The following is an 18,981-nucleotide window of genomic DNA, read 5'->3' as shown; positions in this document are numbered from 1 at the left end:
CTGAGCCGTGTCTTTCTGACTCTGTATGTTTCCTCTGAGCAAGGTCCTTCTTCATTTCTTGCCTTTCCGAGTCTCACCCCCTTGACACAGACATACTCATCCCTCTGCAAACGGTCCATGGCATCACTTCTTGTTTTATTCACAGCACCAACATCTTTCCTCATGTGTCACCTGTTTACATTCCTCTCTCTGTATGTGACAGCAAACTGCAGATGGTCAGAGCCACATCACAGGCACTTTGAAGCAGGAGGAGAAGTGCTTCACAAGCAGGATTTTTTTAGGGAAATGAACCACTCTTTCTGCAAAGGCCCACTCCAAATGATCTCTCAATGGGAACCATTCTATTCCACTTCCCTATCTTAATTTTTAGCCAAACTAGAAACCATCTAGACCATTAAAGGTAGTTTAGAAACCTCTTTTAGACCATATTTCCTTAACATAAAGACTGTACTTTCATGTAAGAGGAGATTAAATTTCATGCGTTAACCAAAGAGTACATTCTTACATTGAAAAAAAAGCAAATAATATACAATCTAATGTGCGCTCCTTTGGAGCACCAAATCTCATTGTTTCATTGCTTTGACTTACTTATTACTCAAGTTCAAATAACGTCTCCTTATTAAACTCCTCAGAGGGGAGCATGGAACAAACCAAGGCACTTGTTCTCCATATTCAGGGTGAAGAAACTGAGGCCCAGAATCCCAAATGACTTGTCCCCGACTCACACCTTCAATGTGTTTCTGGGAGCTCCCCACACTTCATATTTTTTGCTATAGCCCCGCCTTCCTTTTCCATCTTAATAACGTGAACATTTGGAATAATACAGTTCACGGTGTTCACCAAGCTGTGGGCATCTCTCAGTGCTGATCCACTGAAGTTCTTTCCTCTTAAGTGAGCCCGTTATTACTTGTCAGTTGAAATATCCTCTATAATGATCATTAACAAAAAAACAAATATTAATCTGTAACTTGGTACAAGCTTGTGTCCCCTCAGCATCTGAACAAAGGCAGAGGGGACGTGAGGGACACACCAATGCCTTTGTCAACAGACCCTTCTGCTTCTCATCACGTTTATCCATTTACACACTCCGGGAAGACGAACGGAGCACGCAGACTTTGTCCGATATATTTATCTCTTGCTGATCCCGGTTTGAATGACAGAGTGGCTGGTGTCTGTGCACTTCTCATACATATGGCGTCAGTGGACTATCACGTCTCTTCACAACCACACAGTATCAAAGTCCCATCTTCAGGTGCAGCAGTGGGTCCAGAGCCCTGCGTACTTGCTCCGTGTGAAGGGAAAATCGATTCAAGCTCCCTTTGACTTTATCTCATCGATTTCTGTAGAGCTGTCTAGTCTGTATTATGAAGGAGACAAATGTGCCGCTATTCTGACACATTTTTTTTAGCCCATAGTGAGAGGAAACATTTTAAAATCTTTTGTAGAAAAATAGGAAACAGACTTCAGGGAAAAGATTCCTTGTATGTATATTCACTCATCAAGAAGGAAAAATACACGTGATTCTCCAGTAATAGTTGGTGTGTGAGAGGGTTGACTTAGACGGCTCATTTAATCTTAGAAAAATTACAAGAGAAGACTATCTGCATTTTTACTTAGATTTACTTAGATTAAAAAAAAGAATATCACAGAAATTAAGAATATTTTCTAAGGCCAAGCTAGACAATACCATGAAAAAACACAATGGTGAATTTTAGCTACAATTTATGGGACTACAGAATTCCACTTTCAGATCTATGGGTAAAAAACATGCTCTGTGAATAGGAGAAAATACAGAGAATCTTCTAGACATTACATGTATCAAGACTTTCAGTTCTCTAACAATCAGAATATTAAATTTTAAAATTCATTAGTGCTAGTTTTCTTAAATCACCTATTTTATAACAAATACTTCTAAATAAAATTTGGTATATTGATTATTTTGAAGTAAAATTAATATTAGTACTTTGAAATCAGATGGCATTTTTGAAAGAAGCCAGGCTTCAAAACTGATAGAACAGTATTAAGAGATAGTCCCTGATAGAAGAAATATGTCACATAATAATGAGCAATAAGTATTTTATCTATTAAGGTCCTACTTCAAATCCTTAGGTCAGCTGGCTATTTATTATTTCCAAATAAATTTAGAACAATCTGCTTAATATTATGGCTATTATTTTATAAAATATTAGTATAAGTTTCCCATCAGCAATTCTCAAGAGACGTCTGACTAGTTACTATGGATGTATTTAATAATAATGATAACATATACTATTAACTTCTTTATTTCATTTGTATTAATATGAATCTTAGAAATGTATTTGTATGAAGAATCTTAAATTAGCTGTAATCATCACAATGGATGGAGAGGGAAAGAAACAACAAATCAGTATAAAAATATTTGCATTCTTAATGTAAAAACATACTGGAGACATTAAGAGGGTTGTTTACAACATGATTTGACTCAAGACACTGTCTAACACTGAATGACAGCCTGGCAGTGTGACATTTTAATGCAGGTGCCCAGAGCATACAGACGCCTAGGTTCAAAAGTCAACGTGTAGACACTCTCAAATTTAGAGAAAATGAATTTGTCCTCTACATCTCAATGTTCTCACCTATAAAGTGAAAAAACCTAACTTGTAAGGTTAACTAGGAGGCCACAATATAATCTATCTGAACCATTTAATATTATGGCATTGTTATTGTTTACTTTATAACTATAGACTCACACCTGTAACCCAGCACTCTGGGAGGCTCAGGTGGATGGACTGCCTGAGCTCTGGAGTTTGAGGCCAGCCAGAGTAAGAGCAAGACCCTGTCTCTACTAAAGATAGGACAACTAGTCAGGTATTGTGGCACATGCCTGTGGGCCCAGCTACTCGGAAGGCTGAGGCAAGAAGATATCTTGAGCTCCAGAATTTAAGGTTGCTGTGCGCTATGACACTACTCTGGGTGACAGAGTAAAACTCTGTCTCAATGGGCAGCACCATGGCTCAAAGGAATAAGGCATCAGCCTCATATGCCAGAGGTGGCAGGTTCAATCCCAGCCCCGGCCAAAAACTGCAAAAAAAAAAAAAAAAGACTGTCTCAAAAAATATATATATACATATATATGTAATTACTATAATTATTATGTGATCTCTATTATCATTATCTTCTTGGGATCAGAGTGAAAGTATAAAACAAAGTAATCCATAATTCCTCATATAGAAATATCAAGCCAACTGGCCCTGAAATCTCGAGTATCATTTTACCAAGTAGATTTTTTCATAGAAACTAACTGGAATGCATATTCTTTTCTGGTAAAGTCAGAAAAATACATTCATGTATTAGATATCTAATAATAGATTATAAACTATATAAATAAATATGTAATACATATAAATATATAATGTATAAAATAGATAATATATGAAATAGAGATGTACTATGTATTTTAGAAGATATAAAGATGGAAATATTTGTAGATTAATATGATTGGTGATTTTATCAACATGATACCAGTGAAAACAGTAATAAGAGCGGTAGATATTCATTCATTCGCCAATGCAGCATTGACTGAATAGTTACTGTGTTCGGGCCACTGGTCTGCCATAAACCCCTAATCCTTCCCGAGGAGTAACTACTTAGAGACTAGCGCAGGAAACATCTACTTCTACAGTTCTGAAGGTTTAGCAAAGCCTGAATGTAGGCAGGAGGAGGCAGCAGCCTTAATCCAAGTTGTAGATTTTGCTTTGGGGTTAGGAGATCAAAGGAATCTGGACTGCTACAGAGAGATGGTGCAATATAGTGACCATGGACTTGAGGCTCCATGAGAAAGGCTCAGAAAGCTGACGGCCAGAAGAAAAGAGAGGATTAGAGGAAGAAGTTCCTCCCTGTTAAAGGAGCAGGGGTGTAAAACTCCTGCTATTTGTGGAGGAGAAAGAGAGGGGAAACCTGAGCAGAAATTTGATGATGCTTGGGAAAGTTGGAGATAAATCTTGAGGGCCACGAATATAATCTAGATATTTCTCCCAATTCATGTCGAAAGAAGGAAAAATTGTAATAGGAAGTCCTAAAGGAGTAATCTAAGCATGGAAAGGCCAACTCCAAGAGGCTACAACACTTTTTTTTGTTAGGATTACACTTTTGTTATTTCCCACAGATGATTAGGTCACATTGTTTTAATTTGTTAGGTAAAGTTCAAGTTGGAGTTGAGCTCTTTACCCAGGGAGAAAACTTTTTTAAAAGAGCTGAGAGAGAGATGCTGGCAAAGGCCTAAGAACTGCAGTTGTTCTTAGCGGGACTTAAGAAAATTAGCAATATTCATGAGGAAGTTTCTGCTCTGGAATTTAGATCAAAAGGAAACAAACACAGAAAAAGTTCTTTTAAAAAACAAAATATGTCTATAGTTCTTGTGACGTTTTTTGCCATTTTTATAGAGAAGCTGACAGTCTGCGACTTTGGAAACGATGACTGCATGTTAACTCGGAACAACTCAATAACTAGTCGTCTTGTTTAAACAAATCAGTATAACTTTTCTGAAGTCATAAGTTAGACTCATGAGAAATGATTATTTCCTGGCATGGAAACTTGCAACTGCTCTCCAATTTTAAAATGAAAATTATATTTACTAAAAAATAAAATTCTAAAAAAGAAAATTAAAACTTTCTAACATTTTTTCCCTAGCTGCCAAGCATGAACTTCCCATGGCAAAGTTCTAAAATCTTATGTTCATACATGATTTTTAACTTTAACTAAATGAACATTTGGCAATGTATGTACATGTAGAAATACATACATTAAAAAAACTTACTTTTAAAAAAGTTAAAAAGCAGTTACTTTAAAATTTAAGATGTCTGGTTTTCAAAAGTAAATAATCTGGCAAATTTATTACTTCTTTATTTAAAAAGAATAAATGTAACTATTTGTTTAAATATCATATCCTGTAGAAGAATGTCAAATGCACAAAATGTCTTGCTTTGGCAGCTATTATATTCACATATGATTTATTTCCTTAAGAAAATGCTCTGATCATGCTTTTAAATAAATAAATTTCACAAAAAGTATATGATAGTGGTAAGTATCTTAACCAAATATCAGTATTTTCTCTAAAATAAGCCTTTTTTATAGATATAAAAACACTTTTTAAATTCTACTTATAGAACTGATGGCCTTTGGGTTCACAAAAGTTAGTTAATAAAGAAAATAACCTTTGATAACATTTACCCCTTTTGCAGCCCACTCTCCAATTTATGGCAGACTTTGGTGCAAACATTTTTTGGTTGCAAAAAACTCAATAGTTACATGTGGGAAAGAAAGAACTCTTCCTTATGGGGACAAAGCAATTTATTCTATTTATGACACTCTGTCCTTTTAGATATCAGTAATACCAGTCAAGGTCTTGGAATCTATGTTATAAAAATAACGAGGGTAAAGATGATTGCCTCGTTTGGTTGTCCTTACTCTCCTGTGGTCCTTCAGTCCACTGCACTGCTCAGAATCAAACCTACCAACTAATTCAGAGTCCCAATGCATGCATATATGAATAAAAAATAAAACAGGATATCCATAGTAAACATTTGAACAGAAGTCATATTGTCATAGGATAAAGTTTGTGTTCTCTAGAAAACTTTCATAATTCACCTTTTAGTGCATAAATCTATCATGACCAATTAAAAAGCATTGTATGAGCTTCCTATTACTGTAAGACCAACTATTGCAAGCAACACCCATTGTTTTGGCTAACAGTTTTATACGTTTGGCAAATTTCAAGGGTGGCTGGGTTCTTTATTCAGAATTGTAAAAAGCTATCACCCATGTTTCTGCAGGACTATTTTCCTTTCTGCAGGTTCTGGGGGAAAACTTTTCTATTCATTCAGGTTGTTGGCTGAATTCGGTTCCTTTGGGCTGCAGGACTGCAGTACCGGCTCCCTCACTGGCTGTGGGCTCAGACCCCTTCTCAGATTCCAGCTGCACTGCCAGCCACCTAGCCCCTTCCATCTTCAAAGCTAGCAACGGGGATTTTTTTTTTTTTTTATCTTGTGTGAAATCTCTCTAGCTTAGAAGCAAATTTCTAATTTCCTTTGTCTCTGATCTCTAGACACAGATTTAAAAGGTTTGTGTGATCCACTCAGGCCCACCCAGATAATTTCTTTTTCAAAGTCAGCAGTGCCGTATAGCAAAACCTAAGTACAGCAGGGAGACCCCTTCACGCTCACATCCCCAGGCTTACACAGACTGTGAAGCATCATTGACAATGGGAACCTTGGAGGACACCTTAGAATCCCGCCTGCCTCGTCAAGCATCCCTTGGTCAAGTTACCTGACATCTCAAGCCTGTTTTCTCATGTGCATGTGAGAGAAATGATCCCCTGAGGCAGCTGTGAGGACTAAATGGGCAACATGCAATTGGGAGCTGTTAGGGTTCACCCTAGCGCAGCCCCACCCTCCTCCCCATTCCCCTTTCTGGCTACTAAACATGTAATTTGGTGTTGGCTTCAACATGTACAACCATTGAGGAGGAGTCTGGAATTTGTGAGATTCCCCCAGAGTCATGGCTGACCCTGTGGAGACCTCTGGGAAGTGTATTTTATATGTATATATTCATATTATAGATCATTAGTAATTCATAATATAATATGCTATATAGCTATATACACATACGTGAATACTTACGGAGGGGGGAGATAGGACGTACGTCCTTTGTGCCCTTATAGCTCTGCATGCTGAATCTGCAGAGCCTAGAGCTGAGGCCACAATCTTACAGCCATCAGGGCATGTCAGGGGACTCACAGAGAGGTTGCCACTGTGTCATGGTGCTACTGACACACCCTAAAACCCTGTCGACCTGCACACATCATGTTCACTGAGAAAATGCCTCCGATATTCAAGGCCCTTTTAGTACAACACGCTATTGACCTGTGTCTCCACTCATACAACAAGCAAGTGCCTAGCGCAGTGCCTTAAACCATGATCCCCCCAACAGTAGAACTATTGCCCCTCCATCTCCTATACCTCCAGTCTCACCCAGTGGATTCACCTGTCAGAGCACCATAAATCCAGTGTTGCTGCCTCTGGCCTAGGCTGGTTCTTGAAATCATGGAGAAGTTAAGGGACTGGACTCTCTACTTGGGGAAAGAAGAAAGATCCATCAGGTCGGGAAGGTTTGGCTTGGGAACAGGTGAGGAAAACCAAGGCAGGAAGGAGAAAGTCCATCAGTCCACTATAGGTGGATCTATCCATACCTCTTGTAAAAAAGCACCAACTATTCCTTTTCACGTGCCTGAGAACATTTAGACCACCTTTGGCTGGTCTGAATTCTAGAATTTTATGAATTTGGTTATAAAGAGTCTAAGAGATCACAGTGTTTCTATTTATAGCTATATATCACCTGGATAGTTGGACCCAGGAGTCGATCTGCTACAAAAATAAGTATTTCCAGACTCTCCTTCCTCCATCCCACTTTACCTCCAATGGACGGCTATAGGGTTGATTATTATAAATGCTTACTAAGTACATTTTTTTCACTGAGTTAAAAGTTGATGGGACTGACAAGAAAGAGATCTTAGGAATCAGATGAGGCAATTTCCTACCATCACAAAGGCCGTGGTGAAACCAATTATATTTATCAGCCATTTCTACGTGTTATATACAAACATATCTGGAAAATATTGTGTGATTTTGTTTTGTTTCCTCTTAGAATCTCTTTCCCCTGCCTCCTAGTGCCATTAAGAGGTGTGAACCAGAATCTAAATGATCAGACCTTTTTCACTGTCTTCTTTTTTAAAAAAAATTGTTGACATTCAATTTTGGGTTAAATATCCCTTTTGATGTGCTAACTAGGTTAGCCTATCACCTTTAATGAAGACTTGAATTTCAAAAAAATGTATTTCTGAATCTAAGCAAACAAGTAGGTTATGACCAAAAAAAAAGAGAGAGAGAGAACACTGAAAGCCGTGTATAGCTTGTTCTCTGGTGAATTATCAGTAAATTGCTTGTGTTACACTAATGTGGATTCACATGTTAGAGATTTCCAAAATGCAAAATAGTCAAGCTTGATGAAGACTGATATTATATATGGCAAGGGGAATTAATACGGCTGTGTTATCAGCATTTGACACTATCATTTAACCCAGATTTTTATTGATTATGATTATGAACCGTGAGCTAGAGGTGTGAGATACAGCGCAAAGAGCCGAAAGTTATCCTGAGATCACTTTTCTGTCTACTTTGGTCATTCTCTGATACATCTTATTCAAGAAACTTTGGACCAAATAAATCAATTCACAATAAATCAAATCAAAGGAGGGAACAAGACAGATTTTAACAAGTTAACAGGTCATCTCATGGACGCAACAGATGAAACGCAGCTACTCCTCATGACAACTGAAGCATCCGATTGAATTTGGGGGAAAATGTGGCCTCTCTGATGGGTGGCTCTCTGTCCTCACAGAATCCTCCATTAGCACACAAGCCACCATGGCCACCATCCCCTATCACATAGTACCTACCACTGATGTCACAGATTTAGGTCATTCATTTCACATTCTGAAGAGTAAGAGTCTAATTTCTCACAGGCTAATCAGATCCATGTGTGGTCCACTTGAGAACTGGAAATTGAGGCACAGGTTAAAACACAGCTTCCTAAACCTACTCTTACCAGAGACTGGGGGTGGGTCAAGCAACTGTAAAAGGTATACTGTGAGCAAACATATTACTCAGAAAGATTAGGAATATGGATTGCAAAGGTAAACAGACAAATATTGAAACAACAGGCTTCAAAGCAAACTAGATGTCAATCAGTGATGCACGTGGATCTATAAAACAGGACGGGCTGAGCAGGCCCTGAGGTGCTCAGTTTTAACAGAAAGCTCTTCAGGTATGTACGACCACATGTAGTAAGTCAAACACACACTTACAAGTACGATTTCCCTCCCTCCTTTAGACTCACCACCTACGACCAACCTTATAAAACAAATTTGACGTGAACACAGTTTACTTTTCTGTCTTCTTCCTGCTTTGGTTAATCTGGATATTTGGACAAGTCTGTAATGAGCTTAAGATACCATGACACGCGTATTTGCAGCAATATACAACAGATATCTGAATGCAGAAGCAGATGCTTCCACAAATCCTAAAAAAGTTGTTGTAATGGAATATGATATTCCGTGTTAACACAGGGTGCAACAATTTTCATCTAAAGGAAGAGGTGAGTAGCAATGTCCAACAAATATTAAAAGATTAATGGTGCATGACTTCAATAGGAAACATTCTGACTACAAATTTACTCTTAAAATAATAAAATATTTAAGAGCAACAGACACAAAGATATTTTTATCCTTTTTTGGCAGCAGGGAGGTAAAACTACACCAAACTTGTGCTATTGTATCAGCAGAGCCTCTGTCCACCCTGGACCCCAAATACCTGCCCCTTTTCCGTATGAGAGACCAAGTGCCCAGTTTTCACCAATAAATACAGTGACCTCAAAAGGGATGCAATTGTGAATGGGGCCATAGAGGGTGGCAAGGCCCTCAAGGCAGTAGGAGCCTGAGTCCTTAGTCACTGGATGGCAGAGAAATAGCACAAGCAAGCAACTGTCGCAGGCTGTCGCATGAGGACAAACAAAACGTCACTGTGTTAAGCCACCAAAATGTTATAGTTCGCCACAGTAGCTCCTGCTTTCTCCCAGAATATGCAGATACGTCATCAAACAAGATACGTCATCAAACAAGATGGTAGGAGAGCACCCGGGGCGCTCCAGAAATGTAAGTTAAACCTCCTGGAGCTTCAGTTACGTCCCTCACACAAACATCAACAGCATGTCCCCACATTCTCAAGTATGACGGCTTGGTTCTGAGGAGGATAATTTATTTTGTGGTTAAGTGACTAAAAGTTGTTTTGTTTTTTAATATCTTATACTGTCAAATAAACCACTCATTGAATAATCACTTCTATTTCTGGATGGACATGTAGTTTTGAACTTAGAGAATTGCACGAGTAGTCAATATTCATGGGGCAATTTTATAACTTAATATTCTAGGTTAGCAAACAAGATCGGTTCCACCAACATGTTTTCTTTTTCATTTCAGGAATATGTAACTTGAGATCACTTAGAAAGGAAACGAGAGCCTCAGAGGTTGTGATTTGGCGTCTCCTGATTCCCAGCAAACTGAATGCAAAGCCTCTCTTTGTGCAAAATTACGCATAATCTACATTCAGGGCAGGCATCAATTTTGTGAAAAGAGTTTCCAGTGCAAACCAGGCCATTTTGGATACCTTTGAACATCTGAACTCAAGTGAATTACAATTTCTTTCCAGCATCTGAGTGAGCCTTCCAATCTCACTGGCAGGCTTGAAAGGGGAAGAGAAAATCCAGCATCTCCCCTCAGCAGCCACTCAGCACAGACAGAGACAGGGCAGCGCCAGGGCCTACCTGATGCTGCTCATGCTGCCGGTCTCGGATCCAAGCTTGCATCGCTCCAGCTGGCTGGCTACGATCTGCCGCTCAGCCTCCAGCTCTCGGGTCAGCCTTTCAAACTGTAATTCCTGAAAGAAATCCACCAACAAGATAAATGTTACCATCCACGTGGAAGGTGGAATTCAGACCAGAAAATCAGCACGGCAGGAGGTGGGGTGGGGATAGAACTCTCCCAGATGCCAAATTTGAAACATGGAGGGTGTGCACTAAAACCAGGACTTGACGTTCACACAGACCGTGGCCTACTGGCTGTGGACCCTTGAACAAGTTGTTTAATCTAAGCATCTGTTTTGCTATGTGTAAAATGGATTTATAACACTTATTTCATGAGATGGACATGAAGATTAAATGAGATACTGTCCCGAAAAGTTAGCTTGTGCTATCTTGAAGGCAGATGGTCAGCGCTCAAAAGATACTGATACTCTTAATTTTAAAAGTGTTTAACATGTCATAAGAAAATAATAATTTTTCATTATCATCTGGAATAATGTGTTTACTCCCTACTGGACTTCTAGCTGCCTCCCTACTATAGACTAATTTGCTCTTCAAATTTCTCACATAGTATAGATTGAAGACACAGCGCTTTAAAAACCTTTGCTTTTCAGGCTTTAAATTCCAGCTGAATGATAATGATGGAAATTCTATGCAGCCTAATTCCAAGTGCATATCCTTTGGGATTTTTGATATATCACCTTACAACACAGTCATATGAACCCATGAAGAATGTGTCTACAAAACTGCGTTAAATGTACTGTTGAGGATTTTTAATGAAAAATTATTTAACCAGAACTTCAAGGATCTCAGCTGTTCTAACCATAGGACTTTTGCACCACATTTAAGTCCTTCTGTTTTATTATCCCATATACTTGAAGTTTTTAATAAACAAGATTGTAGCAAATCATATGTTTTTAACTATACATTTTGGGAAAAAAGTTTTAACAATATCACATGTAACTTCTCAAAAATAAATTACCTGCGCAGTTATGTTTTGGGGATGAGAAAACAAGAATGTTTTCTCCTATGAAAATAGGATAGGGGTCAGCTTTAGAGAACAGAAACTCTCAAGTTTGCAGGAATATTTTTCTAGAAAAAAATTTAATTACTTGTTACCCAGGGACATACTTGGATGAAATCTTTAAAAAGTCGGATTTGGTGTGTCCTTTACATACATTAAAAATATCCTGGCTCTTTCCCACAGGAGCAGATTTTTTATGTTGACATTATTTTAGGAATCTAAGTAAGAGACACTTTATAAATGGCAGCTACACTTTTCCTTTCAAGACACTAAAACTGAGAGAGCATGTTGTAGTTTAAGATAGAAATTTTAATCTTACATATTCTGAAGACCATAACATACTATTGGTAAGAAATTAAAATCAAGACCTCTAGCTAACGCCTCTCATGCGTCTAACCTCCCTCTTCCCTCTTATAGTTCTACTACTTTTTTTATTTTGTAGTTCCTTTCCACAAGAATTCCTAGTTCTACAAGATTTTTCATTTCTAGGATTTGAAACATACTGTATTTTAAATCTATCTGTAGTTTGTGCATGTTCAACGTGGTGGGACAATACAGAAATCTAATTCAGAATTCAGGGCCTGGTGCTTCTGCTGGGACAGGTGTTGCTCTTGGACATTTCTCCTTTCACGGTGTGACCTGTGATCTCCCGTGGTTTTATGGGGAGTCAGTCTTCATGCCATGGAGGGCAGTGACAAGAGACCAGGACGTTCTCATTTGCAAACTGCCTTCCTAACATACAGTTGGAATTTCCTGCGTGCTCCATCCCCTGGTGCAGATGGGCATTCCCATCTGGGTGCATGTTCTTTCTGTCTGATGGGCCTTAATTGTTTTTATACCAGGGTTCCTTGGGTGAAGCAGTCTTTTAGTCTGACCTTAAAAAGGTATTTATCTTGTCTTTATTTGAGACAGAGATTTTTGTTCCACTGTCCTTTCCTTGCACTGTTTCCGACCAAAACAAGATCATCCCTCGCTTTGTTGCTCTGCGTACACGGATGGTGGGTTTTGTCTCTGATTTTTAAGATTTTCTCTTTATCACAGCCAACTTGATGATAATGTCCCCTATGTTTGGGGTTCACTGAGCTTCTTAGATCTCTGAATTTGTACATTCCATCACATGTGAATATTTTCACTATTATTTTTTCAAAAAATGTGGCTTTATTCTTCTCTGGTATGTCCGGTCCCTTAGTCACTTGAGTTCAGTCTGTATTAGGCCACTTGGAACTGTTGCCACAGCTCACGGATTCTCTTCTCAGTGGGGTTTTCTCTTCATGCTTTTTAAAAATTTCAGAATATTACAAGGGTACAAATGTTTTGGTGGCACGAATTGCTTTTGTCCAGTTTGAGGCAAAGTTGTAAGTGTGCCCATCCCCCAGGTAGGGTGCACAGTACCCGTTAGGTGTGAATTTTTGCCACCCCTATGCCCCCCTTGCTTGCTTGCTTTCTACTGAGTTTTACCACCAAGTGTGCATGTGAGTGTGAGTTCATGTGGCCTCTGTCTTTCCACCCTTGTGAAACTTCACTTAGAAGAACAGCCGTTTCTGTAGGTGCATTTGCGTTAACTAACCTTTTCCTCTACAATATACAATCTACCACTAATCTCAGTGTATCTTTATCTCAGACACTGCGAATCACAGATCTCCAGTAGATTCATTTGGTTGTTTTTATATCTTTCATGACTTCACTTAACTTTCTGAATATGTGGAATACACCTGCAGGAACTGTTTGAATGTCCTTATCGTCTGCTTCTAACATCTGCGCCAGTTTACGCTGACTGATTTTCTCCTCAGTACGGGTCCTATTTTCTGCTGCTCTGGACAAGTGGTAATCTTTAAACACGAACATTTGGAATTTTACCTTGATGGTAGGTTTTGGATACGTCTGTTTTCTCCCATAGACTTATCTTTAAGTCTGTTTGGGGGCACATTTTAGTTATTTGCAAACAATTTGATACTTTGGATTTTTAGTTTCTAGATTTGTTAGTGGGAAATAACAGTGCATAGACCAGAGCTGATTGTCCTGCACTAGCCAGGCAAGACCTCTGGTAAATTATGGGGTCTCCTAGCTTGCTGGCGGGTGCTGGCATCCATTCCCAGCTCTAGGCCAATGCAAGGAATATTTCCCTGGCCTCTGGTAGCTTCCTTGCTAAGAAGGGCACTTGCTTCTCTGCTATGAGCAAGGGGCCCTTTGCAGATGGCCCTCCTGGTATCTGGACTTATGACCTCTAGCCTGGACTCTGGGCTGCCCCCATGTCAGGCTCTCCCCTTCTGTCCTATAAGGAAGAAACTCTTACCCCAAGTCAAGGGCATACAGATTATAGAGAGGGCTGTTTTAGCCTCAGCACACCAGTGGAACTAGGAAATCTTAAGACTCTTCCCTGACAAGGTATCATATTTGGAACTGGTGACAGGTTATGATAGGGAATAAGAAGTGGTGGAACTGAGAGTTTCACTCTTGGGACAAAAGATTGGCTTTTCAATTGAGGATTGACTTTTCTCTTTGGTAGGAGCCATTCCTGTGGCCTGAAGGCATCAAGAGCAGTCAAACTATCTTCACAAGAGTTTCTCTTACACTAAGAGATTCCTTAAACTGTGGTGAGTAGAAAGACAGCATTCTGCACTTCTAACATGGTTAGTGTTGGGAGAACAGACAGCTGGGAACTGAAGAAGCCCCTGAGCTTCTTAGAGAATCTGAGATGAAACAGGATTCAAAAGGGAGATGCTGCTGAGACTGCAGGGTGAGTACACAAGAAATTAACGGGAACGGCTTGGCGCCTATAGCTCAGTGGGGAGGGCGCCAGCCACGTACACCAGAGCTGGCGGGTTTGAGTCCGGCCCAGGCCTGCTAAACAACAATGACAACTACAAACAAAAAATAGCCCAGCATTGTGGTGGGTACCTATAGTCCCAGCTCCTTGGGAGGCTGAGGCAAGAGAATTGCTTAAGCTCAAGAGTTTGAGGTTGCTATGAGCTGTGATGCCACAGCACTCTACTGAGGGTGACATAGTGAGACTCTAACTCAAAAAAAGAAAGAAAGAAAGAAAGAAAGAAAGAAAGAAAGAAAGAAAGTTAACCAGAAAAATAAAAGCATGTAGCAGTATTCATTGACATTTGTAATACTGTATACATGTGGTATTAAATTAATTAATGAAAGTGAGACTATAAAAAAAAAAGAGGAAGGAAAGATCTTTAAAGGTTATCTTGATTTGGAGGGTATGAGAAATAATAGACCAAGAAAGTAAATAGGTGAATAATCCTTTGGCAGAAGGCCACTAGCATGGCCTTTTCCTGAGTAGTTCCAGTAGAGAAGTGCTGATATAAACCAGGCCATAAGAAATGGGATATGGGAACTGTCCAGAGTCATTAGGACTTCATGGGAATTTAGAGTAGCTGGTGTTTTAGAGAGAACATTCTATGGTAAAAGAAACTTTAGGGAAAGAAAACTGTCAGGGAGCCTAAATCTCCCCCACTGTGTGGAAATTACCTTGTTTTAGAGATCATAAAAATTCATAAAATTATCAGATAGATTATGCCAAAGTTCATTAGAATTTACAAAGAGCCACATTTAATTGGTTTCACTCCTAGAATAGCATATTGTTGAGTCATAATGCATTAGGATTATAAGAAAAATTATCATATAGTTTTATAACTTTTTCATAAGGAGCCTAAATTAATGATTTATTGGCTTTAATTAAATGTAATTTATGAACATTTTCAGCATTTAAAAGCATGTAAATTCTCTTGCAGGCTCTTATCTAATTCAGTATGAAAACTGAAATCATGAAATTCATACTCATGGTTTTATTAATTTCTTCAATATATATTTTATTTAACTTTATGATATAGCATTAGTTAGAATGCTATCAGCTAAATTTGAGGACGTGTAAACACTTACTATTGTTAAATCTTAACTATTGTGAGCCTTCCTCACTGCTATGTCTGAATGTTTATGTCCCCACCAAAACTCTCGTGTTGAACTCTTACCCCTCAATGATTGTATTTGAGGGGGTCTATAGGTGATTCGATTATTATGCAAGATACCAAGGGAGCTCCTTGGCCCCTTCCACCTGTGAGGACACAAAGAGAAAGTTCCATCTGTGAATCAAGAAGTAGGTCCTCACCAGACACCAAATCTGCACCGTGATCCTGGACCTCTCAGCTTCCAGATCTGTAAGAAATTTCTCTTCATGAGCTATGCAGTTGATGGAATTCTGAGATAGCAGCCTCAGAAGATTATGACAAAATCCACACGTGATGGATTGCATGGTCTCATCTCCACTAACCCACACTTTCCCTAGGTTAACAATTTGCATCTTTTTGCTCCTTTGTGAAGTCTTCTATGTACTTATTACTAGTTGAAACTACAAGTCCCCCATTTGTATAAATCTTCTCACAACACAAACACACAAAATAATACGTGTATGTCAGCCTTTTGACGTGCTCCAGTCTGGCCTGGCTGCCTTCTTTGCCCAGCTATCTCCTGGGAATCTCCCTTCATCTCCCTGGGGGGGATTTCCCTTGGGTCCCTCCTATGTGGTTCCCCGTCTTCTCCACCAGTTTTCCACCTTCCCACTTTGCTTTCCTAGTGCAAAATGTCGTTCCATTTGGAAAGAGTGAATGGGAGTCATCTTGTTTTTTGAGGCTTGCACATCTTATATAGATATATTTTAGCCACCTCTCACATTTAGTGAGATAGGCTGGATAAAGAAGTAGAGAAGAATTCAGGTTAGAAATCATTTTCTTTCAAGAGACTTTACGTCCTTCATGTTCACATGGATGGAGCTGGAAAATGTTCTTCTTAGCAAAGTATCACAAGAATGGAAGAAAAAGTATCCAATGTACACAGCCCTATTATGAAACTAATTTATAGCTTTCACATGAAAGCTATAACCTAATTATAGCCTAAGAATACGGGGGGCGGGGGGAGGGAAGGTGACTGGTGGGATCACCTCCATGGTTTATCTTACAAGTGTACAAGTGAATCTTTTTAAAAGTAGAATATAAATGTCTTAACATAATAACTAAGAAAATGACATGAAGGCTATGTTAACCAGTTTGATGAAAATATTCCAAACTGTGTATGAAAATACCACACTGTACCCTGTGATTGCATTAATGTACACAGTTATCATTTAATTTAAAAAAAACAAGGAGTTTTGAGACAATGCTTCATTATCTTCTACCTCCAAAGCTGCTGTGGAGAAGTATGAAAACTTTTAGAGATTTGATGTTTTTTAATGAAATCTGTCTTGCTTTCTCCCAGAAAACTTGTTCTATCCTCCCTGGGTCCCTTGTACCCTAAGCTTTTATGGTGCTGTGTGTCGATATAACTATTTTTAGGCATCTTGTAGGACCTTAGTGGGAATATTAACTTAGAAATATGTTGTTTAGTTTTAGAAAATTCTCTTGAATTTTTTTAATGCTTTCCTCCGCCTTTTTAAACATTTTATTACTGTTTTATTTTTCAATTCTCATTATTCAGATGCTAAAATATACACTGGTCCTCTAATTTTTTTCTTCTAATCTTCTCTTCTTGTACTTTTCCTTCTCTTTCCTTTCTGAGGTTTCTACAATTTAGACATTTACATATCTAATGCGTGAGTCATTGCTCTTATTATGCTTTCCTTTCTAAGAGTTAGCTTTTATTCTCTGAGAATTCCTTTCAATTAGTATTTAGTGTTTATTTAATAGATGCAAAATCATCTCTTTTCTTTCTCCATGACATTAATATTGTTTGAGTTTTCTTCTCTCTGCCTAGCTTTTATTTTATAATGGTCTTCTGTTTGTTTTAGAATTCATCTTTCATATTATAGATAGACTCTTCAAAGTTATTTCAGGTTCTTAGGAGTTTGTTTGCATTTGAGTGTGGAGGTGAGCTGACCCAACCCTTGCAAGGGCGGCTTGTTAGCAGGGTCCTTCTAGAAGTATTGCTGGGTGTGTCCATGCAGAGCACTGTGCAAAATTTCCAGAAAAGACTCTTCCAAGCTCCAGCTTTGAGTGTGAACATTTGGCTGCCCTTCTCCTGTAAACTGTGTAGGGGTTCAGCTGGGTGAGGGCAAAGTAGGGATCTCAAAATCTAGCAAGTAAAATTTTATGTATTCAATGCCCCACTTTAAACACTCTGTCTTGTGGTCCTTCAGTCAAGAGAATTTTCATTTCACCCCCTCCAAATAATCTAGTCTGCATCATAGTGTGTAGGGCACGTCGGGTCTAACCAATACTCTAAACAGGGTTTTCAGCCAATACCCAGCTTGGTGCTGTATTGATGCCCCACCCCCACCCCGACATCTTTGACAGGTTTTCCTGTATAAATCGGCCTATGTTTTAAGACTCTTTAGAATTGCATTCTCTTGGGTGTAATGAGTCATTTCCTACTTTGTCCATCTACCATACTTTATCAGTTCTGAGACATACATTTTTTTTTTTTCAGTGTTGACTGGGGGTGAGTTTGAACCCACCACCAGTATATGGGGCCAGCACCCTACTCCGTTGAGCCACAGGCACCACCCTACATTTTGTATTTTTTACTCTATCTGTGTTGACTAGCTCTCAGATTGAGATGATATTCATTTGACAGGACATGGCCGTTTATTGGAAGTATTGTGGCTTTTTCTCAGGACTTTAAGTATTTCTAACAATTGATGACTCTCAAACTTGCAGAAATATGGTTCTTATTCCCCTCCTCTCTTTGATTATGGAGTTATAAGGCCTCATTGCCATTTTTTCCAGTAGGCAAGGGTTAATACAAGGGGGCTCAGAAACAAACTATCTTCTTTGTTTGGAGGTCAGATCATCTTGTGAAAGAACTTGGTGATCTCAGAAAAAAGAGTGAGCCTAACATATCCCAGGTCTTGTACCATCTGCTGAACTCCCTGAGCTGGAATGTCCTAATTTGCCTAAGTTGGTCCCTCTGTGCTCCTCCCCAGCATAGCCATATTCACACCACAGTGCTGGTCATGGTCCCAGTTAGAAAGAGCTAAAGAGGTCTCGGTGTGTGACACACCTTTTGGGGGCAAGACACACTTATAAGAGAGACTTTACCTAACAAATGCAAAAAAAAAAAAAAGATAAAAAGAAAAGAGCTAAAGAATAGCTGATGTCTGATACTTTAAGTTGTAGTCAGATTTCCCGTTGTGCCCTCTACTTCTGGAACTTTGGTTTATACCTAGTTTAACTTTTTTTATAGGTAAAATTGTTTTATTTATTCTTTTCTACTATGACAACAATATGGAATTACATTTTTTAACCATTTTTAACCATTAATGGGATTTTAAAAATATATATATATATTTTATTAAATCATAGCTGTGTACATTAATGCAGTCATGGGGGTACAATGTTCTGGTTTTATATACAATTTGAAATATTTTCATCAATCTGGTTAACATAGCCTTCACCCTGGGTCAGTAAGACAGGCTAATTCTCTAGGCTTGGGGCCCTCATAGGAGCATTTCATTAACTCAACTTCCTTGGAGACTGATGTTTCCACACCATTACTGCACCTAATGT

At 38.8% G+C, this 18,981-nt stretch overlaps 1 protein-coding gene across 4 annotated transcripts in view; it reads right to left on the bottom strand.

The window, feature by feature from the left end:
- CTNND2 (catenin delta 2) overlaps positions 1 to 18,981 on the bottom strand; it is an 889,124-nt gene that overhangs the window by 568,603 nt on the left and 301,540 nt on the right. For all 4 annotated transcript variants that reach the window (XM_003789546.2, XM_012805017.1, XM_012805013.1 and 1 more), the window contains one exon: positions 10,414 to 10,526. In XM_003789546.2, the coding sequence (XP_003789594.1) occupies positions 10,414 to 10,526 (113 nt within the window). The remainder of the gene's footprint in view (positions 1 to 10,413; positions 10,527 to 18,981) is intronic.

This window comes from Otolemur garnettii, unplaced genomic scaffold, assembly GCF_000181295.1.
Source record: "Otolemur garnettii isolate 467f Iridium unplaced genomic scaffold, OtoGar3 scaffold00033, whole genome shotgun sequence".
Taxonomy (NCBI): Eukaryota; Metazoa; Chordata; class Mammalia; order Primates; family Galagidae; genus Otolemur; species Otolemur garnettii.
The sequence above is the reverse complement of the archived record's forward strand: the minus strand, read 5'-3'. Positions and strand labels throughout refer to the sequence as shown.